Below are 23,179 nucleotides of genomic sequence, written 5' to 3'. Positions count from 1 at the left end.
AAGCGAGGAAACAGAGTTGACCTCCCTCGAGCCGACTTTCTGCCATACCCAACGCTCCACGTGGTCGCTGCAGCACCGCTCAGCACCGCTCTGCCCCGCCCCGCGCCAGAGCCGGGGGCCAATCAGAGCCAAGGAGCGTTCCCTCCCCCGTCTCTCGCAAGGCCCGTCTCCCTCCCGGCCAGGAGACGCGGGCGCCCTGCGACCCGGAAATGGTTGTTCTGGAGGAGGCGGGCCTGAGGAGGGTGGAGCTTGTGACGCTCCTGCCCGGTACTCTGGTGCTAGTTTCGCCAGTCGATTTGGCTTCAGCTTCTGTTGGGAAACTGCAGCCGGGTTTGCGGGAACCGCACTTATGTCTTCCGTGCTGTCCTACGAAAGCCTGGTCCACGCCGTGGCGGGAGCCGTGGTGAGGCGGTGTCTTCATGCGCGGGCCACTGCTGGGTGTGGGGCTTCTCTGGGGCCAGACCAGGCTTTGGCTGGGGGATGGGGATGACACGGCGATCGTGTCGTGACTGGGGCGTAGAGGAATGGGGCATAAGCCTAATGTTGCTGGAAGAATTTGGAGTAAAGGCCGACATCCTCTCCGCTCCTGGCTACCGCTCTGTCCTCTTAAAGAGTATCTGGGATGTGTGTGTGTGTGTCGGGAGTGTGTGTCCCACACACCCACAAGGAGGAAGATATTGTTGTTCTCTTTGCCATCTGAAATTTAAAGGGCAGTTGTCCCCCTGTCCCACCCCACCGGGCGCACAAACTGACTAGGCCAGAGGAAAACCTAGGTGTAAAGCTGTGTTGCTTAATCACATTCTTAACCACAGTCTCTTTTCACACACTAAACTGCAGGTGAGAGGCAGAACCTAGCAGGGATACATACCTCTGGCCAATATTGTTGGCAGAAGATACCATTTTTTTAAGTCAAGAGCAAAGTTGCTCTCTACCGCAGGTGTGGTTTACTATGAGGAATGCGCTTGGTTCTTGAGCTTCTGGATGTCTCACTTCCATTCGACACCACTCTTTTCGTTTGGTACCTTCCTGTCTGGTTCTCATCTTGGCTCTCTGCTTTCCTACATCCTTCTCTATCTGTTAGTACGCACCTGAAATAACTGGGACTTCAGAGGCATGTAACCGGCTGAATCCTCTCCTCTTAGGCCCCCCACAACTGCACTGAGAGCTCAGGTTCTGTGCAGACTAATGGAGGCTGAGCCCCAACTCCATCACTTGTTAGATAAGTGGTCTAAAAACTTTACTTTCCTAATCTTTAAATGGAGGTATTGACACCTACCTCACAGAGTTGTTGTGTGAATTAGATGACATAGTAGTTGATGGAAGTGTCTAGTTTAGGAGTCCTCATTCACTCAGACCAGAAGAGCCTTTCAGCCAGAGTAAAGGCGCTGAAATGGAAGCCTGGAGCCCTTTGGAGTGGAGAAGCAAAGGAGGGCAGACAGGTTTCAGGAGACCAAATTGTGTGAGAATTTTAACCCTGAGTGTGAAAGGCAGTTGACTAGCTGTTAGAACAAGTTATTTTGAGCATGCAGCAATTTGCTGACTTACATTTAAACATGATCACCGTGGCTGCTCTGTTGAAAGTAGACTGAAAGGGAACAAGGGTGAAAGCATGGAAACCATCAACCTGCCAGGATGGTAGCATCGGAGATGGTGAGAAGAGCTCATTCACCTGGAATATATTTCTGAGATAGAGCTACCAGGGTTTTGATGGTAGATTGGATGTGGGATGTAATAGAATAAGAGCTGGTTGACTCCCAAGTGTTTTGGCCTTGAGCAACTGGAAGGATTATATATTTCCACTTACTGAGATGGTGAAGACTCTAAAGGAGCAGCTTTTGAGGGAAAGATGAAAATGGTTTTGGGTTTTATTTTTATTTATTTTTACTTCTTGGCCGTGCCACTAAGCACGCGGGACGTTAGTTCCCGGACCAGGGATTGAGCCCGTACGCCCTGCATTGGAAACTCAAGAGTCTTAACTGCTGGACCCAGGGAAGTCCCTGGGTTTGGTTTTTGATAGTTAAGTTTGAAATGCCAAAGTAGTCATGAGACTAGATGGGCTCACCAAAGAAATGAGTTTTGTGAATGGAGGAGAAAAGTCTCGAAGGCTTAGCCTGGAAGCACGCCAACATGAAGAGGCTGGGGAAATGAGAGGACCAGCAAAGGAGACTAAGGAAAGGCTCCATTGGGTAGGAGGTGAACTATTAATAAGAGAATTTGGTGTTCTGAGAGTTGCACCCAGGAGGGTATAGACCAACTGGGTCAGATGCTGCCGATGAGTCAAACAAGATGAGGCCTGAGGATCAACCGTTGGATTTATCAATGTGTTTATCGTCATGATAAATCCAGTGGTTAACTGAGAAGACTTGTTTTGGTGGATTTATGGGGTGAATAGTTGCAGTGCATCAAAGAGAGAATGAGAATGGGAAGATGGGAAGTGTTTCTTCTCCTTTCTTTTTCTTAATAAATAGCCATTCATTCAACATCTTTATTGAGTGCTTTTTATGTGCCATGCACTGATTTAGGTGCTAGAAATATAGTGGAGAACAAAAGTCTTTTTCTTTACGAAGTTTGCTGTCTAGTGGGGAAGTCAAGACAATAATTGACTAAATCAAAAAACAAATTTTAGGTAGTGTTAAGTTTTATGAGAGAAATAAAATAAGGGTTAGCAAACTTTTTCTTTAAGGAGGCAGCCGGTAAATAATTTAGGTGTATGGTCTCTGACAAAGCTACTCAACCCTGCCAAGATAGTTTGAAAGCAGTCATTGACAATAAGTAAATGGACGGAGCGGTGTTCTGATAAAATCTTAGTTTACAAAACCAGTCATTGGATAGACTTGACTCTTGCGCCTAGTTTTCTTGAGTTCTGCTGTAGGCAGTAATTGGGGGTAGAGGTGATAGATCTCATTTTAACCTGCAAAGGCATTTCTATTTTTTTCTGTCTCGTTTCCTATTTTTCTTGTGTTAACAATTCTGCTTGAAATTAAACACCTGGAATTTTCAGTGGTTTTTCTTTCTCCCATAAGCTATGTTAGATTATCTACTAGATAGATATACTTTTGTAAGAATAATTTCTTTCCCTCTTGCTTCCTGGAACCTGTTAGAATGAGAAATTGCATTGTGTTTTGTTGCTCTATTGAACTATCAGGCTGAGAGTGGTTCTCTCAACTCTTTTTGCAGATTTCTGTTTTAAGGATAAACTTCACAACATGGACCTGCGTTCTTCTAATTGCTACCAAAGGAAAACAGTTTCACCACAAAATGTCACTACATTTGATGAGAATAATGGCATTACTTTTAATGTAGAGTACTGTGGTTTAATTGACTCATGTATAGTTAAATGCCTTGGCCATACAAAGTTTGGAGACGATGCAGGAGAGCATAGGGGTTAGGAGCACTTCAGTGCCCGATTTGAGCCAGGCAGCCTGTATCAGAAATGCTGGCAGTTTCCCTCACCAGCTTTTTGTCTTTGATATAAACTGGTGTAATTACTTGTTGCTTCTCCCCAGAAGATTGGCAGGTCATTGTTTAAGATGTTGACTTACAGCCTTTTTGAGTGGACATGTTTTATGTTTGCTTAGTCACTTTTTTCCAGGTTCCACACTTTCTCACCTCAAGTGTGGTATTCTGCACATACACATAACGCTTTGAAAGTTAAACAGAGTAGTGATTTGGAGTCTTTTATGGTACACTTTGGTATAATTGCAGATAATCTCAAGTATTTGAAAACCAGAATTGTGCTGTTTCAGGAGAATGCTTTATGGCTAGTCGATGACTGTTGCCTGTTACAATTAATGGCTTCATATGTAAATAATTCTCAAAATTTTGAGTATAACTGGATTTATAATTGTATATTTTTGGTTCTCATATTAGCTTCCAAAGGTAGATTTTATTTGAAGAAATGTACATTTGTAGTTAAAAAGAGGTTTTATTAGTCTAGAATTTGAAAAGTGAGATTGGTTGGAATTGTCTAGGGGGTTTAGATGCTGAAACAGACATTGGGATTGTAATGATAATAATTAATTGGTAGCTTTCAAGAGACTTCTTTTTCCCTATTGTTTATTTAAAATTAAAACAATTAATTGCATAATTTGTTTTAAAAGAATTACATTTCATTGAATAAATGCTGATAGTTAAGTCTTACAGAAATATGAAAGTTTTCCTTTCTCCTTGCCTTTTACCTATTATTGTTCTGTGACTCAAAGCTCAGGCATGGCCATCCTTAGAACTGTGTCAGAAAGCTTATTCAGAGCACTTTTCACCAGTTGGAATCAAAAGAGAAAATTAAGCACAGCTATCTGACTCTTGGGCTTGCGAGGTAGCACTCGTGGTAAAGAACCTCCCTGCCAATGCAGGAGGCATAAGAGAAGTAGGTTCAATCCCTGGGTCAGGAAGATTTCCTGGAGGAGGGCATGGCAACCCACTCCAGTATTATTGCCTGAACAGAGGAGCCTGACGGGCTACAGTCCATACGGTTGCAAAGAGTCGGACATGACTGAAGCAACTTAGCACACAGGCACATCTGACTCTTACATACTTAACATTAAGTGGACTTTTTACTTTGTAGGCTCACTACCTGCCTTTTAGAAATAGAAACCAAGCAGAACTTGATTTTCTGTCCAAGGCCTCTGGATATAAAGGTCAGTGGAAAAGTCCCTGTCCTTAGGAAGCTCTTCTTAGATGTGTAGTGGTAGTGTCTAGTCAAAGCTATGGTTTTTCCAGTAGTCATGTATGGGTGTAAGAGTTGAACCTTAAAGAAGGCTGAGGGCCGAAGAATTGATGCTTTTGAACTGTGGTGTTGGAAAAGACTCTTGAGAGTCCTTTGGACTGTAAGGAGATCAAACCAGTCAATCCTAAAGGAAATCAGTCCTGAACATTCATTGAAAGGACCGAAACTGAAGCTGAAGTGCCAATACTTTGTCCACCTGATGCGAAGAACTGACTCATTAGAGACAACCCTGATGCTGGGAAAGATTGAAGGCAGGAGGAGAAGGGGGCGACAGAGCATGAGTTGGTTGGATGGCATCACTGACTCGATGGACATGAGTTTGACCAAGCTCCGTGAGTTGGTGATAGACAGGGAAGCCTGGCATGCTGTAGTTCGTGGGGTCCCAAAGAGTCAGACACGACTGAACAACTGAACTGAACTAAGTTGTAGGATTGGGGAAGGTTGTACAGTTCAGTCGCTCAAGGTATCTTATCTACTACCAAGATGAGACCTTGGTGGTACCTAGGAAGAGGTGGTGGGTTGCCCCTGTGAAGGTGATGGGAAGCCCCCAAGGCTGACATATTTCCAAGATTGCGCACAGTGGAAAGAGGTAAAGAAAATCAGCCCACCCACAGGAAAAGAGAATGTTGCTGTGTGGTCCAAAACGTGAGATATCCACTCTATCATGTGGTTAAAAAGACTTCAGAAATCATTGACTTTTTAATAAAAAATATTCTTGTCATATGAGTGTTCCATAATTTATGAATATTTTGCATTGTTTCTGACTTTTCACTATGGTAAATATTTAGCATAAATGTTAATATGACCTCACGCCACCCCATTATGAAGAAACTATGGGATTATTTGGTTACGATTTGGAGTAAGACACAACTATCCATGTCATCTTGGGTCGTTCATGTTTTCTTTTTGAACTTGAGTTTTCTGAGCTATAAAATGGAAACTTTGCTTACTGGGTCCTCCCGAGAAGTCAGTGTGGTAACACTGGTGGAGTACTTATCTCAATACCTGTGATAGTGTGGTAAACCCATAATCATTCGTTTCTTTTTCAGATGTATTCTTGAAAATGCAGCATTTGTATCCGATTTTAGAAATTCAGTGGAATTGAAGTGTTCTCTCATCTTATGTGGTCAGATCTGTCCATTCACTTGTGACAGATGATCTAGCCGTTTGCTCTAGATAAAGTAGCGGCTACTTGGGATGAGCTTTCTAACGTTTCCATTTTTTCTAATTACAGAATCAGCTACAGTTGTCCCCAGTATTTCCTCCATTGTGCTGATCTCAGGAAAGACGGATGTGGCTGGACTCTGCTACCTTTGATCTTGTTCCTCCCCTCTTACATTACCCACAGTTATCTTTTGGGACTTTGCTCCATTCATTTTTACTTCTTTCCTGTAACTTCAACCTTTTCCCTTCAGCTCTGTCCTGTAATGAAGCCACACGGATCTGGTTTAGAAACTGCCCTCTTAGGTGCTGCTCATTCTCCTTCCTTTGATGCTAAGTTTACTTAATGACTGGTCTGGACTCACTGCCCTCCCTCCGCAGCCTACTCTTATCACTGGACCTGCTCTCCCACAGGCCAACACTGACTTCCGAATGGCTTAGTCTCCTGACTGTGTTTCATTCTTATTTAACTCAGCTTTGTAGTGTTTCACACTGTTGACCCTCCTACCTTCTTAAATCTCCTTCTGAAAGAGCAGTTATTTTTTATGAATTTACTGAATAACAGTTGCTCTTTCGGAAGGAATATAAGTAATCATTGCTAATTCTAGGGCCCTGATTAATATTGAGCCCTACTGCTAAAAAATGCTATGAAAAGTACATACAGAGAGCAGCCTTTGTTGAGTGCCAGCTGTGTGCCTGGTATGATATTGGGTCTTTCCATAAGTTAATTCTTACCTCTCACAGCAGCCCCCACAGTTTTTATTGGTCCCCAGATTACAAATGGGGAAATCGAGGCATGGAGATTTGAAGTAATTTATGTGTGTACTCTAGCTGGCACTTGAACCTCAGTTTATTTTATTCCAAAGCCCATGCTCCTTCTGTTGGGCACTCAGGTATGTTATCTATTAAGCCTTCTGTTTACCTTGTATATTTGTGTATCAGTACGAGGGTTAGCTTGATTGTTGTATCAGGGGAAAGACTTATATTAACTCTGGTTAGGTGAAGAACATTTTTCAATGTGAAAGCCACAAGTGGCTTTCATCTTTGGAATTTCATTAGCTCGAGATCTACCACTGACAGTGTATTTTAGTTGTTTTTCTTTTTAAGATAATCCGTCTGTCCAGTAATGCCATGTACTGTATTAAAAAATGCTGTACACTGGTTTCAGGGGTGCTCCTCTGACTCAGCCACCATTTCTGGAGTCCTCTGGAAATTTGCTTTGGAACTGGCATTGCATTTGGAGGGGTGGGGGATTGTTTTTCATCCTTCAGGAGAGAATTAGCATTTTGGAAATAGTTGAATTTGGTTGGTCGGCCAACCCAAACATCATTGTTCGTACTGAAAGGGCATGATACTCTGCTTCTCTGTATGTGTGTGTCCCTGTCTTGTTATTTCCATAAGATTGTGCATGCTTAGGAAACCCAGCCATAACCAAGTTTACCCCACCGTTTCCTTCTGACTTTGTGGTGTTCAGTACCTCAGTTCAACTCCATGTGTGTTTTGTGTCAGCCAAGTTAAAAGGTTGACTGGGTATTCATTGACCTTTTACAGGAGAGACATAGTCCAGAAAATGAATAAACTACCTGTTTTGGATGTATAACCTGAAACGTAGATATTGATACATTATTAAGGAATCCGGGTGCCGACGATGGGATCCTTCACAATAGAGAGAACCAGAAATGCCCAAGAACTTAGGCAGAAAGTGATCTGTATGACTCTGCCTGCCACTTTTATCTCTGGCTGTGATTTGTCTCCTGTCTGCAGTATGGTATTGCCAACTGCCTGAAGATTTTGTTTTCTGTTTAGCCATTAATTAATTAGTTAAAAGTTCCTGTCCATAGTCTTAATAAGGGAGATAAACTCATTAACAACTAGATACAGTACATGTGCTGCTGCTGCTGCTGTTAAGTTGCTTCAGTCGTGTCTGACTCTGTGCGACCCCATAGACAGCAGCCCACCAGGCTCCCCTGTCAGTGACTGGGATATATAGTAAGTCCCCTTCATGCTGCTGCTGCTGCTGCTAAGTCGCTTCAGTCGTGTCCGACTCTGTGCGCCCCACAGACGGCAGCCGACCAGGCTCCGCCGTCCCTGGGATTCTCCAGGCAAGAACACTGGAGTGGGTTGCCATTTCCTTCTCCAATGCGTGAAAGTGAAAAGTGAAAGTGAAGTCGCTCAGTTGTGTCCGACTAGTAGCGACCCCATGGACTGCAGCCTACCAGGCTCCTCTGTCCATGCGATTTTCTAGGCAAGAGTACTGGAGTGGCTTGCCATTGCCTTCTCCTAAGTCCCCTTCATAGGAACCTTCAAACTGTGAGCTTTCAGAGATGCAAATATGCGTTCCATCACTGTCAGGTGTGAGTGACATTGCAGCTCGCCCTCCTTCTCCTGCTGCTGCCGGCCCCTCAGCTCTACCTCTCCCACTTCTCCCTCCCCTAGCCAGTAACTCTTCTTGTCTGTCCACTCGATGCCAGACCCTGTATGCCAGCAGTCCTGCTATACTTTTCAAGGTCCTGTACTATAAGATTAATAATGTTTTTTCTTTATTTTTTGTGTTTTTATGTATATTTGCATGACCAGTATTATAAACCTATTACTGTAGAGCAGATTGTGTTAGTTGGGTGCCTAGGCTGACTTTGATGAACTTATGAACAAATTGGACTTAAGAACTCACTCTTGGAACAGAACTCGTTCGTATGTAGTGGAGTTATTGTAGTAGACTTTTGTACACAGGATATGTAATACTGCTCGAACTCAAGTGAGAGCGTACTTAATTTTTCATCATCTGAAATTCACTGTGCCCAAGATTGAACTAGTAATTTCTTAAAACTATATCATTTTCATTTTCTATTTTTCTGTTTCCTGTCTACTTTCTATTTCTATTTTCCTCTTTTCATTTACCTATTTCTGTCAATGGTATCTTCATTTCTCTGCCTCTCCCATCTCTCTTGCGATCCACATCCAATAAATCAGCCGATACTATTGATTCTTTTACAGTACTCCTGGTAGACGTTCCTTCTCTATTTTCCTAGCCACCACTCAAAGTGATTCAAGGCCTTATTATTTTAAATCAGATGTATTGATACTTTGCTAAAGCGGTGTTTGTATTTGTGCTCTGGTCTTTCTGGTTGAAACTCTTGAGGCAGTGTGGATGGCCCATTGTCATGCCTCTGGTGTGTCTTTTAATCAGATACTTGTGTACAAAGAGCCTAACTTCAGATTCTGGATTTTTTCCTCCCTGATTTTGTCATTGTCCTCATTTTCATATCTGGGATAAAGTGGTAGTTATTTTATGTTTGTTCTGATTTACTTTTGCTTGGTATTTGTGACTGTACAAAATTTTATAAATTTTTTGGAGCAGGGGGATTAAGTTAAGAATAAATTTCTAGTTCACTTGTTAAATATCCAAGGAACATAGAAGAGCGGTGGTAGATGCTAAGGGGTAATAGATTCAAAATGTGAATATATATGTTTGAGAATTAAACACATTATTGAATGATCTGTGGGTTAAAGAAGAAATCAAAATGGAAATAAAAAAGCATTTAAAACTGAGTCTTAGGGAATTTCTGGTGGTCCAGTGGTTAGGACTCTGTGCTTTCACCGCAGAGGGAATAGGTTCAATCCCTGGTTGAGGAATTGAGATCCCACAAGCTGTGAGGTGCAACCACACACACAAAAAAAGACTAGAATTACTTAGTGCAGACTTCACATTAAAAAAAAACAACTGATAGCACAGATGGTGCATACTAAAACTTGTAGCTATGCTAAAAACAAGTCATTGAAAAAAATCCCTAAGTAAGTGGGAAGACATCCTCTGAATAAGTGGGTTGGAGAATATTACTGTTAAGGTGGCAGTACTTTTTAAGAGGATCCACCAGATTTGGCATGCTCCATATCAGAATTCCAATTTGCTTTTTTGCAGAAATTGACAAGATGATCCTAAAGTTTGTATGAAAACTCAAGGGATCCAGAGTAGCCAAAATAATCTTGGGGAAGAAAAATTTCAAGGACTGTTAGCATCCCGATTTTAAACTTAGTACAGAGCTACAGCAATCAAGAGACTGGTATTGGCATAAGGATAGACAGGCAGATAAACAGAGCAGCACTGGGAATCCAATAAATAAACCTCCAAATTTGTGCTTAGTTGACTTTTGGCAAGGACACCAAGGAACATCAATGGGGAAAGAACAGTCTCTCCAATAAATTGTGCAGGGACAGTGGGACATCGACATGCAAGAGCATGAAGCTGAACCCCTGCTTCACACCACACACAAAAATTAACACAAAATGATCCTCAGACCTAAATGTAAGAACTCAAACTACAAAACTCTTAGATGAAGACATTGACATAAATCTTTATGATTAGGCAGTGGTTTCTTAGATATAACACCAAAAGCACAGGTAATAAATATATACATTGGACTTGATCTGAATTAAGACTGTGCTTCAAATACTATTAAGAAAGGAAAAACAACAGAATGGAGAACATATTTGCAAGTCTGATTTGCAATATCTGATGAAGTGTCTAGCCTCCAGAATATGTAAAGAATGTTTGCAGCTCATTAATAGAAAGGCAAATAGCCTAATTAAAAAATGCACAAATGGGACTTCCCTGGTGGTCCAACGGTTAAGCATGCCCCTTGCAATGCAAGGGACACAAGTTTGATCCCTGGTGTGGGAAGATCCCGCAAACTGAGGAGCAGCTAAGCCTGTGTGCCTAGAGTCCTTACTCTGCAACACGAGAAGCCACCCCAGTGAGAAGCCCGGACTCATCACTAGAGAAAGCCCGTATGCAGCAACAAAGACCTACCATAGTCAAAAAGTAAAAATTAATAACTTCAAGAAAATGCATAAAGGATTTGAATAGACATTTCTCCTGTGAAGATGTACAAGTAGCCAATAAATACATGAAATGCAAGTTATCAGAGAGATGCAAATCAAAACCACAGTGAGATACTATTTCACACCCACTAGGAGCAGCAGCAGCAGGATGGCTATACGGAGAAGGCAATGGCAACCCACTCCAGTACTCTTGCCTGGAAAATCCCTTGGACGGAGGAGCCTGGTGGGCTGCAGTCCATGGGGTTGCGAAGAGTCGGACAAAACTGAGCAACTTCACTTTCACTTTTCACTTTCATGCATTGGAAAAGGAAATGGCAACCCACTCCATTGTTCTTGCCTGGAGAATCCCAGCGACGGGGGAGCCTGGTGGGCTGCCGTCTATGGGATCGCACAGAGTTGGACACGACTGAAGTGACTTAGCAGCAGCAGGATGGCTATAATTAAAAGCACAGATAATGACAAGTGTTGGTAGGGTATGGAGAAACTTGAAACCTCATGTTTTGTTGTTGGGAATATAAAATTGTGTTGTCACTGTGGAAAACTGTTAGTTCCTCAAAATGTCAAACATAATTACCATATGACCCAGCAATTCCACTGCTAGAGAATTGAAGACATATCCGTGTAAAACTTTGTATACAAATGTTCGTAGCAGCATTATTCATAAAGCCAAGAAGTGGAAATAACCCAAATTACCAACTGATGCAAGGATAAGCAGAAGGTGATTTATCCATATAATAGAATATTTTTCAACCACACTAGAGAATGAAATTCTGATTCTGTAACATGGAGGAACCCCGAAAGAAGCCAGTCAAAAAAAATCATGTGTTATTTGGTTCCGGTTATATGAAATGTATAGAATAGGCAAAAGAGAGACAGAAAATAGGTTAGTGGTAGCCAGCGTGTGAGAGGAGGAGAAAATGAAGAGTGACTACTAATGGGAATGGGTTTTCTTTTAAGGTGATGAAAATGTTCTGGAGTTAGCTAGTGGTGAATGTTGTGCAACTTTGTGAATATCTGAAAAAACCACTGAGTTGTAAAGAAAAGGAATGCTGTCAGGTACAGCTAAAATACCTAGAGGGAAAGAAGTAACTTTTAAAATCAAGTTTGGAAAAGAAGAAAGACCTAAAACCAGTGAGCTAAGCATCCATCTCAAGATATTAGATAAGAATATAAGTTCCCAAAGGAAAAGGGAGGCAATAAAGAGAAGAATCAGTAAAATAGAAAATAGAAACACAAAATATTCTGCCATGTATGTTTTCAGTTATTTGTTGAGAATGAAAATTTGGTTATGAAAATAAAACAGTATATGATCGCATATTGGTAAAATAATGATCTCACCCACCCCTAACAAAAATCTGTTAAGCCATTGTACAATCATTATTGTCTTAAAGGTGAAGAAAGATGCTCTATTCCAGTAAGTTCCAAATCTACATTTCTGTCCGAGAATCTCAGGAACTCCAAATGGATCTGGCTGCCTGCTGGGTATCTTCATGTAGAAGTCTTTGAGGCACTTAAAATTTAGGCGTCCATGCTAGCTTAGCTGGTAAAGGCGCCTGCAATGCAGGAGACCCTGGTTCGATTCCTGGGTCTGAAAGATTTGGCTTCCTTGTTGGCTCACATGGTAAAGAGTCTGCCTGCAGTGCATGAAACTTGGCATCGATTCCTGGGTTGGGAAGATTCCTTGGAGAAGGAAATGGCAACCCACTGCAGTATCCTTGCCAGAAAATTCCGTGGATGGAGAAGCCTGGCCGGCTTCAGTCCATAGAGTTGCAAAAGAGTCGGACATGACTTACGAACTAAACAACAACTTATCAACCCTGGCCCAGGCTCCTTGGTCTGCAGGGAAAGGATCTGCAGTGCTGCTGCGTCACTTCAGTCGTGTCCGACTCTGTGTGACCCCATAGACAGAAGCCCACCAGGGTCCCCCGTCCCCGGGATTCTCCAGGCAAGAACACTGGAGTGGGTTGCCATTTCCTTCTCCAATGTGTGAAAGTGAAAAGAGAAAGTGAAGTCGCTCAGTCGTGTCCGACCCCTAGCGACCCCACGGACTGCAGCCTACCAGGCTCCTCCATCCATGGGATTTTCTAGGCAAGAGTACTGGAGTGGCTTGCCATTGCCTTCTCCGTCTGCAGTGCTAGGTGACCTGTAAGGGCCTTTCCACCTCCAGGCCAATGTGGTGTAGAAATTAATTTTTCCCAGCACCAAATGGTCAAATGCCAGAAGAGGATGGTAGAATGTTGTGACTCAAAATGTTTGGTTTTGGTGAGTTAGAAGAAGGTGTTTCTCAGGAAAGAGAGTCTTTTAAATTGTAGTTGTTGTCAACAATGGAACTCCCACTCAGATGGTTAGAATTCTGTGGGACTTAGATAATTGGTTTATATGCCTCTCTGGCACAACAGTATTTTACCTTGAGTAGCTATCTTCTCAGTATTTTGTGCTGTCTGATTTTGTGTGAGAAGACAGTCCTAAGGAAAAAAACAACACTTTATGAAAAGCAGAATTTAATTCAAATTTCTGAAAAAAGCATATGACTGTAGCTTAACATAAGACTTTCATGTATAGAATTATGAAAACAGTCATCTGTGTGTTTGCTTGGTGAGGAGACAAATACAGCAAGTCCCAAAAGTACCGAATAGCTATGTTCTCAATTTACCTTTATCATTTGCAATATACTTTCTCATAGATATTAAGTTTATTTGTAGCTGGATACAGCTGTACTTTTATTATTAATCACAGGCTACCAGATTGAATGGTTTAGAACAATCAAGCAGGTCAGAAGTCAGATAGACAGCCCACTGAGCTAAAATTAAGATGTCAATGTGTTCCTTTCTGGAGGCCTGAGGAGAAAATCCATTTCTTTGCTTTTTTTGGCTTCTAGATGCTGCCCACATTTCTTGGCTAGTGGCCCCTTTGTCCATCTTTAAAAAAAACTACGGAATGCTTCACAAATTTGTGTGTCATCCATGCGCAGGGGCCATGCTAATCTCTGTATCATTCCAATTTTAGTATCAGTTCAGTTCAGTCGCTCAGTCGTGTCCGACTCTTTGCAACCCCATGAATCACAGCACGCCAGGCCTCCCTGTCCATCACCAACTCCCAGAGTTCACACAAACTCATGTCCATCGAGTCGGTGATGCCATCCAGCCATCTCATTCTCTGTCGTCCCCTTCTCCTGCCCACAATCCCTCCCAGCATCAGTCTTTTCCAGTGAGTCAACTCTTCGCATGAGGTGGCCAAAGTATTGGAGTTTCAGCTTTAGCATCAGTCCTTCCAATGAACACCCAGGACTGATCTCCATATGTGCTGCCAAAGCAAGCACCCTTTGTGCATCTTAAAGCCAGCAATAATGGGCTGAGTCCTCTATTGCCTCACTCCCACCTACTCGTCTACTTTTATTTTTTATTTTTTTTTAGTTTTGAAAAACATTTTATTCAAGAATTTCAAATATTTTCCAAAATACAGTTTCCTAGATTGCTACAAAAGAAAGCAAATTTAATATGAAATTTAAATCATTAAATATGTTTCACTAGTATATACATACAGAATGCCAAGCAATTTATATTTAGCCCTGGAATGCGTACCATGTCTTTCGTTTTTCCTTATTAAAGGCTCAATCCAGCACTTGGTATATAGGCTATGTACAACAGGCAAAGTTCAGTGTTCACAGGAATTTCACATTAGCTTCCTCAACTTATAGCTGTGGTAGTTTGTCCACAGGGGTGTCAAATTTGAAGTCTGTAGGAAATAGATCTGGGGCCCGAGGATAGATTAGTCTGTACGACTGCCTGATTGTAACATCAGCAACACCAGCAATATCGCCAATCTCTTTTTGGGTCCTTTTCTCAGCTGATGCCTGTGAGGCCATGTAAATAGCAGCTGCTGCCACAGATATCAGGCTCCTTCCAGGAACCAAGTCCAGCTCCACAGCTTTACGGGCTATATGTGTTGCTGCCATCTGTACTTGCTTAGGAAGACAAAGGTTGGAACAAAACCTGGACATGAAGTCCCCAGTTGTAATCAAATCCACACTGGTTTCTAAAGCTTTCAGAATAAGTTTAAAACACCGACCAATTTCTTTCTTAGAAATTCGTGATACAGCGCATATTTCTTTAAATGTTCTGGGAACCCCTTCCTGTCTGCAGGCTATATAAAGACAAGCAGAAGCTATGGCATCATTGGCTCTCCCCTTTAGGCTCTTCTGTTCATACACTTGCTTGAATAGGTTATTTGTTCGATCAGCTATATTTCGAGGGAGGTTGATTATGTCTGCCATGGTAGTGATTTCTTTAAATGCGTTCCTCATTGCCCGATCAGAACTACTCATGGTTCTCCTATTCTGGTACTTAGAATTACCAAATTCATCGAAACTTGCAGCTCCTGTACCCTTGCCAATCATAGTAGACAAATCTCCATCACTCAGAAGAGGATTCTGAGAATCTCCAACTCGAGATGGATCTTTTGTTGCTTTATCATTGCTGAAAGTTCTCCACTCAGATCCTACATCGATAACTCGGTCACTGGCTAGTAGACGCCATCTTCACGGCCACTGCGGCTCCAGCTACAAACAACGACAGACGCAACCGCAAACAGGAAGAGACAGTGGCCTACTCGTCTACTTTTAAAGACCTTTGTTGGGCCCACTCAGATAATCCAGAATAATCTATTTTAAGATAAGCTGATTGGCAAAGTGACCTGCCATGTAATGTAACATGTTCACAGGTAACTGTGGGTTAGAATCTTTCAGGGGGCTATTATTCTGCCTGCTCTATCTACCTTCTGTGCATTTTGGTTTGTGGTTTCTTCTTTTAAAACAGCCTTACTCTGTTATCCTTTTAATTTCTAATCCACCAATTAGATTCCTTTTTGTTTTTCTACAAAGCACTTTTATATTAATATTATAAATCTCTCTCAGTATTAGTGATTGGAATGCAGAGGAGGCAGTGATGGGTTTTCAGTTTACCATCTGGATCCAGTCTTTCTAGTACTAATATATTTTTTAAGTGTTTTTTAATTTTATAGATCTGAGTTTTTTATGCTAATCCTTGGTAATAGACCTTTGAGGTCTTTGGACTGACTGTTCCCTTTATCTTGGTACAAGATGTACTTTAAGATTTCGAGATTGGAGGAGGCCATGGCAACCCACTTCAGTATTCTTGGCTGGAGAATCCCATGGACAGAGGAGCCTGGTGGGCTACAGTCCATAGGGTCGCAAAGAGTTGGACATGACTGAAGTGACTTAGCACACACACAGGGCAGGGTCTTCTAAGTTAGAAAACCTGAGGTGTCTATTTAAAGCTGACAGTGAAGAGGGATGGAGGTGATCCAGTTGTTTGAGGAAGTAGTTTCCAGGCAGGACTTTTCTGTCTGGAGCTGCCCTGTCTGTGCAATACCCTGCATAGATAAGCTATTGCAGCATGATAGGAAGTAAACTAACCTTGATAAGTGTTCACCAGCTTTCCAGCCCCCGTTTTTTTGAAATTGCTTGTAAGGTGAGCAAGGATGCCAGGAGAATAGATTTGTAGACTGTATACCTTTACAGATCCAGAGTTACTTAAAACATTAAATATCTAGTTCTTAGTAGGAAAGATCATTTATGTGGGAGCCATCAGAATAGCATAAATAGCTGAAAGTAGATTGAATCTAATAAACGTTTAAGAATCGATGATATTCAGAGATAAATAGATGTTCTCACAGTCTGGTGGAAGAGTGAGATTTCACTGCAGCCTGAGTGCTCTAAGATATAAACAAGCACTGTGGGAACACAGAGGCCCTGATGGCTGGGGGTAATAACATTTAATTTGAGTTTCTAAGAGTAACTAATAGAACAATACAGTGTTTTCCTTTGTCAGACAGGCTCATCTATAAATAGATAAGAGACTTAGCACATTTTTGTTCTTATCTTTAAAGTTGACTTAGTTTCGCATTGTTGTCATGATAAAAATATTCTGTGTTACCGTTATTAGATCAATAGTCTAAAACTTGAACTTATGCCCAAGAATATATACCAGAGGGGTCTGCCTCTAGGTTGATAACCGTAAACCCACCTGGGGATTTCATACATATGGTTTTATCCCTAACTGTGCTTCTGGTTTTTGTCTGTCATAGGGCTTTATGAATGAAAAGACTGGTTGTTGGCTTCTTATTTTTCCCCACTGATAATTTTTGTCATTGGATTCTCTTGGATGAATTATTTATAGAATTTTTAGCAAAGATATTGTCCCTTTTTTATTTAAAACACAAGCAGACAGCTATTTTAAAGAACAATATGATCCTTAACCCTCTTATACTTTGTGGTGAATATATTATTAAGCAGAGAGTATAGAACTATGTATCTGATTACTAGATTTTTTGGTTTCTTGGGTTATCAGAGGAGAGCATGGAAGCAGTAACTGACCAATAAAAGGTTAAAAATCCATTTACCTGCTATCTTTGACATGTGTCCAAGGTTGTAAATCCCTAAGTTTGCCATCTCCAGAGACCCACTACATTTTCAGTATCAGAAAGAGATTTCTTCTGTCTGTTCAAGTATGTAACTAACAGAAGCTTGAACAATAATGATCCCAGTAGATTAAAATAATCTGTATATTTGTTCACTGAAAATTCGATTTGACCCATTGATAGCAACGAATTTATGTTCATTTAAAAGTTGTGGCTCATTATTTTTGTGATACCATAATGGCTAAAGGCTTTTCAAACTTTTCAGGGAAGCATGACAGCAATGACAGTATTTTTTCCCTTGGATACAGCTCGACTTCGACTTCAAGGTGAGTATCTTATTGTCATCATATTCCTGTTCATTTGATGTCAGGAAGCAAACTTATTTCTCTACTAAATTCTAAATTAACATAAGGATATTCTGTTTCATTAGTATCTGCTGTTGTCCATTTTCACTGACTTTAAAGACTGGTCATCATTGCTGTTTCCTAATTAACAGAGAGGTGTTTGTGAATGAGTCATAGCCTCAGCCATTTTCTAATCTGAGAGACCTGAGTGGGTTTGCATTAGTCATTTTGAATCATTACAGTTCGTTCTGATAAACAGTATGACTTTTTTTTTTTTTTATTGGAGGCTAATTATTTTACAATATTATATTTGTTGGTTTTGCCATACACTGACATGAATCTGCCCCGGGTGTACATGAGTTCCCCTTCCTGCGCCCCCCTCCCACCTCCTTCTTCCCCTTATCCTCCCTCTGGGTCATCCCCGCACACCAGCCCCGAACATCCTGTAACATGCATCGACCCTGAACTGGCGATTCGTTTCACATATGATAATATACATGTTTCAATGCCATTCTCCCAAAATCATCCCACCCTCACCCTCTCCCACAGAGTCCCAAAGACTGTTCTATATACCTGTGTCTCTTTTGCCGAACAGTATGACTTTTGAAAGGCAGAATGTAGAGACTTTTTTTTTACTAGGAGTAGATTTTCTGGAAGAAAACAGAGAATAGGAAACATGGACTCACATATCATCATCGTTGCTCATCTAGGCATGGAGTTCTAGGCACCCCCCCACTTCACTTTATAAATTCTACTTGTTTTTTCATCAGTATTTTTCAACTTGAAATTATAAACCTATGCCCAAACGTTCATTAAGAGATAAGAGTAAGATTAGCTTTGAATAAATTAATTGCTGTGTTAAAACCATTCATGACTGCTGTTTAATTAATGTTAGAGATTTTGGGCAGGTAGTACTTTTACATGACTCAAAACCTAAAATATATAAAAAGATAGTACAGTGAAAAAAATCTCCCTCTAGTCTGCCTCCTTTTCTCTCCCCTATAGATAATATCTTTTATTAGTCTCTCAAATAGCCCTGAGAGTCTTTATGGACTAACAAGCAAATGATATATATACTCAATTTTCTCTTTCTTACTCAAAAAGCATACTTTTCATACTATTCCATATCATGCATTTTTTGGATGCCTTCCAAATCAGCTTACCTGGGGGCTTCTTGTTTCTTTCTTCTGGCTGTAGAGTGGTCCGTGGCATGGCTGCAGCATAACCTGTATACCCCTCCACTATTAGAGATTCTTGGATTATTTCTCCTCTTTTGTTGAATAGACTTGTTCATATGTCATTTTGTTTCTGTAAGTTCTGTGGGATAAATCCCCAGAAGTTGGGTTGTTGGCTCAAAGTGTGAATATTTGTAATTTTGATGGTTATCATCAGATGCCTTGTACAGTGTTTCCTAATTTGTCATCTCATGAGCGATGCAGGTTCCAATTTTCTTAAGTAATTGGTTCATTTTCCCATTTTTAGATTTTCAAAATATTCAGATATGGGTAGGAAATTTGAAATTAAAGTAGGTTTTGTTTTTGTTGAGAATGCCAAGAAAAGTAGAGTTCTCCTTTTGAGACCTTTTATTATTTTTGGATTAGGAAACAGAGCCCAAGGCTAATATTTTGAAGCTTAAATTTTAATCCTGGCTCTGCTGTCAACCACATGTGTCCTTCACAGTGTTGTGTCTGTAACCTCTTCTCTAAACGGGAAATAATCATTTATTTCCTCTCTACTTTATATTAAGATAAAAATGAGAATATATAACTTTGAAAAAAAAACCAACAGAAGAGCCCTATGAAATATAGAAACAATTTCTCCTCTTACATCTTTTACTTTGGAAATCAGGTATTGAATTAAAATGTTCTGTGGTTCATGAATCGGAGAAGGCAATGGCAAGCCACTCCAGTACTCTTGCCTAGAAAATCGCATGGACAGAGGAGCCTGGTGGGCTGCAGTCCATGGGGTCGCTACTAGTCGGACACGACTGAGCGACTTCACTTTCACTTTTCACTTTCACACATTGGAGAAGGAAATGGCAACCCACTCCAGTGTTCTTGCCTGGAGAATCCCAGGGACGGCGGAGCCTGGTCGGCTGCCGTCTGTGGGGTTGCACAGAGTCGGACATGACTGAAGCGACTTAGCAGCAGCAGCATGGTTCATGAATAACAGTTAAAACCCAGGGAATCAGCAGTTGAGAATTTAGCCCACGGGAACACAGAAGAATCATTGAATTCTGAGGCAAACCAGGGAGCCCAGAGATTGAAAGATTGCTCAGGCGAGGTCAGTGGCCTTTCAGTGAAACTTGTTGATGCTGAAGATAACAATTCTCAAAGGATTTATCTTTAAACTCTTTGATCTTGTAGTTGATGAGAAAAGAAAGTCCAAAACAACACACATGGTGCTCCTGGAGATCATTAAAGAAGAAGGCCTGTGAGTACTCCTATCCGGTTCATCTTTGTTAGATGGAGCAGCTCACTGGGAGATTCCTGGGCCTCTGTCATGTCTCTGCTCACTTTCTATCCATTTCTCATAGCCTCTGTTGTGTTGTGAATTTGTAATTGCCTGACTTTTAACTACATAATAATTTTCACTTCCTTAAAGTTCTGTGGTTGGCCGTTTTAATTCTTGATCACAGAGACTTAACATGAAACCTATACTTTGTTTTATGTACAGTAAGTTGGAGGAGGTGATAGCTGTTTGATTCATTCCTATCAGATACATTCAGACCTGTGTACCTTTTAAAAAGCTTTTAATTTGGAAATAATTTCAAATTTACAAAAAGTTACAAAGCTAAAATAGTCTTAATACAAAGAATACCAGTATGTACTTTCCCCAAATTGACCTGTTGTTGACACTTTCTTTCCTATTTGTTTTTTCCGTTGCTGCTCATGCTTTCTCCTTCCCTCTCTGCCCTCCCCATCCTTCTTCCTTTACTACTCAGACACACAACACACACACGTTTTTTTCAGAATTATTTGTAAGTTATATACCATACATACATCAAGCCCCTTACCCCTATGACTGATATTTTCAAAGAGTGTGGCCTTCTCCCCTTATTTTTCCTTAAATAAAATGTTTATCATTTTAAGTTTGCCTCATGTTTCTTCATGATTAGCCTGAATCTATGCATTCTTGGGCAGAATAACATGTAGGTGAAATTGTGTCCTTCTTGGGATGTCCCATCTAGAGTCACATATTGTCCACTTGCCCTTTACTGGTTAATTATAATTTCTTAGATTTGAATTAGCCACTGAATAATTTTATTTTTTCTCTCTTGCAACTGTAAGCAGTCTGTGAGGAAATACTTAATTTAGTATTATAGAGAATCAGAAATGCAGTGGTTTCCAGTTGATTCCTTGGTTATTTTGGTGGTCACATTGTCCCAGCTGTGGTCAGTGTGAGCCCCTGCAGTCTGGTTCCCGTCCCCTTTTGTCCCTATCATTTTTTTTGGATGCCCCCATCACTTGTGTTCTGTATTTACTTAATTTTAAATGTTCTTGCCCTGTAATAAAGTGTGAATGATGCTCTATTAACTAACAGTCATGAGGAAATTGTCTCTAATTTTATATAGTAATTTCTAAAGGAAATCAAGGGGGGGAATTAGTAAATCAGTCATTGAATGTATGTTGTTTCCTGGTATCATTAATGCTGGAAAAGATTTTTTTGGGCATCCTCAGAAGGTAGGATATGTGTACAGTTTGGAATACATTTTGATATAGTAATGAACTTTGGGAATATGTGACTGACGATCAGCCTTTTCTAGGATTTTCTTTTCTAGAGGCTTCTGTCCCACATCTTTACTTTGCTTATTGTGTTCTTCTCCTAGCCTGGCACCGTATCGAGGGTGGTTTCCAGTTATCTCCAGTCTCTGCTGCTCCAATTTTGTATATTTCTACACTTTTAATAGCCTCAAAGCAGTCTGGGTCAAAGGTCAACATTCTACTACTGGAAAAGATCTGGTAGTTGGATTTGTTGCAGGTAACTTAAGTTTTCTGAATATAAGGTGTTTTTATATTTTATTGTTTATGTTGTATTCATATACCCTCTAAGAGGTTATTTTAACACACAGTAATACTACAAAGAATGTAATTAGTTTTCTAACTTGACTCTGTGTGTGTGTGTATAGTAAAAGTGCATAACATAAAATTTACCATCTTAACATTTTTTAAGTGTACATTTCAGTAGTAGGTTTATTCACATTATTGTGAAACGGATCTCTATAACATTTTCGTCTTACAAATAAGAAGCTCTGTACCCATTAAACAGCAGTTCCCCTTTGCACCCTCCCCCAGCCCCTGGTAACTACAATTCTGCTTTCTGTTTGTATGAATTTGACTACTTTCAGTGCCTCATGTAAGTGGAATTGTACAGTATTTGTCTCTTTTTTGACTGATTTATTTCACTCAGAATCATATATACTCAAGGTTCATTCATACTGTAGGATGTAACAGGATTTCCTTGTTTTATAAGTGTGAATGATATTCTGTTGTATGTATCTACCACATTTTGTTTATCCATTCACCTACTGATGGACATTTGGGTTGTTTCCACCTCCTGATTACTGTGAATAGTTAGTGCTGTGAGCATGGGTTGTATGAATCTCTCTGAGTCCCTGCTTTCAGTTCTTCTGGATATATTCCAAGAAGTGATATTCCTGGATTATATGGTAATTCTCTCTTTAATTTTAAGAGGAACTGCTGTACTGTTTTCCACAGTGGTTGCACTGTTTCATAATCCCACCAGCAGTTGGTTCCAGTTTCTCCACATCCTCATCAACACTTGTTGTTTTCTGCTTTTTTTTTTTCATCCTAATGAGAGCAAAATAATAGTTCACTGTGGTTTTGATATGCAGGTTTTCTGATGATAGTAATGTTGAGCATCTTTTTTTCTGATGCTGAGCATCTTTGGAGAAATGTCTGTTCAAATCTTTAAGTATTCAAATCTATAAGTATTCTTTATATATTCTGGATACTAGCCCCTTATCGGATATATGATTTACACATATTTTCTCCCATTCTGTGGGTTGCCTTTCACTCTATTGGTTATGTCGTTTGATGCTCAAAAGTTTTTGATTTTGATATTATGCCATTTGCTTGTTTTTCCTTTTTTGCCTGTGCTTTAGGTGTCATGTCCAAGAAATCATTGCTAAGTTTAATGCCATGAAAGCTTTTCTCCTAGTTTTCATCTAGGAGTTATATAGTTTTAAGTCTTTAATCCGTTTAGAGTTACTTTCTGTGTGTGGTGTCAGATAAGGATTCAACTTCATTCTTTTGTGTGTGAATGTCCAGTTTTCTTAACACCATTTGTTGATGTGACTAGACTGTCCATTACCCCACAGAGTAGTCTTGGCACCTTTGTAAAGATCAGTTGACCATATACAGAAAATTTTATTTCTGAGCTAACTTGGCTTGTTTTTATCTTCTTAATTGGAGAAGAGGGTCAATTATCCCTGTTTAGTAGTCTGTACCCGGAATTTATGGACGTTAAGATCTCCTTTTTTAAAAATGAAAATTACAGTACCTTTACTGCTTATTTTCTGGGGGGTTTTGTTTGTTTGTTTTGTTTTTTGGACTGAGATGTTTAACATGAACAGGACTGGCTACATAATTTTCAGGGTCCAGTGTAAACTGAAAGTGCAGGACTCCTTGTTTACAATGTATTAAGCACT

At 40.5% G+C, this 23,179-nt stretch overlaps 2 protein-coding genes and 1 non-coding gene across 4 annotated transcripts in view; 1 reads left to right on the top strand and 2 right to left on the bottom strand.

The window, feature by feature from the left end:
- Positions 1-226: 226 nt before the first annotated feature.
- Positions 227-23,179, top strand: part of SLC25A17 (solute carrier family 25 member 17) — a 40,307-nt gene continuing 17,354 nt past the window's right edge. The window contains exons 1-4 of one of the 2 annotated variants that reach the window (XM_055394704.2): positions 227-403; positions 17,430-17,490; positions 19,875-19,941; positions 21,338-21,489. In XM_055394704.2, coding sequence (XP_055250679.2) covers positions 350-403; positions 17,430-17,490; positions 19,875-19,941; positions 21,338-21,489 — 334 coding nt within the window. In that variant the 5' untranslated portion in view covers positions 227-349. Of the gene's footprint in view, positions 404-15,229; positions 15,446-17,429; positions 17,491-19,874; positions 19,942-21,337; positions 21,490-23,179 lie in introns of those variants that run through there. The other variant, XM_088837515.1, reaches the window with a different exon arrangement.
- On the bottom strand, positions 13,653-13,754 carry LOC129537368 (U6 spliceosomal RNA). The gene has a single exon (XR_008682020.2). It is a non-coding gene; the product is annotated as a U6 spliceosomal RNA (small nuclear RNA).
- On the bottom strand, positions 14,194-17,162 carry LOC129535942 (transcription initiation factor IIB-like). Its single transcript, XM_055394705.2, has 2 exons — positions 17,147-17,162; positions 14,194-15,247 (listed from the first exon to the last, which is right to left on the bottom strand). Exons 1-2 carry the CDS (start codon positions 17,160-17,162, stop codon positions 14,418-14,420), a joined length of 846 nt encoding a protein of 281 aa, XP_055250680.2. The 3' UTR covers positions 14,194-14,417.

This window comes from Moschus berezovskii, chromosome 6 (assembly GCF_049115385.1).
Source record: "Moschus berezovskii isolate FMDL1 chromosome 6, NW_MosBer_1.0, whole genome shotgun sequence".
Taxonomy (NCBI): domain Eukaryota; kingdom Metazoa; phylum Chordata; class Mammalia; order Artiodactyla; family Moschidae; genus Moschus; species Moschus berezovskii.
The sequence above is the reverse complement of the archived record's forward strand: the minus strand, read 5'-3'. Positions and strand labels throughout refer to the sequence as shown.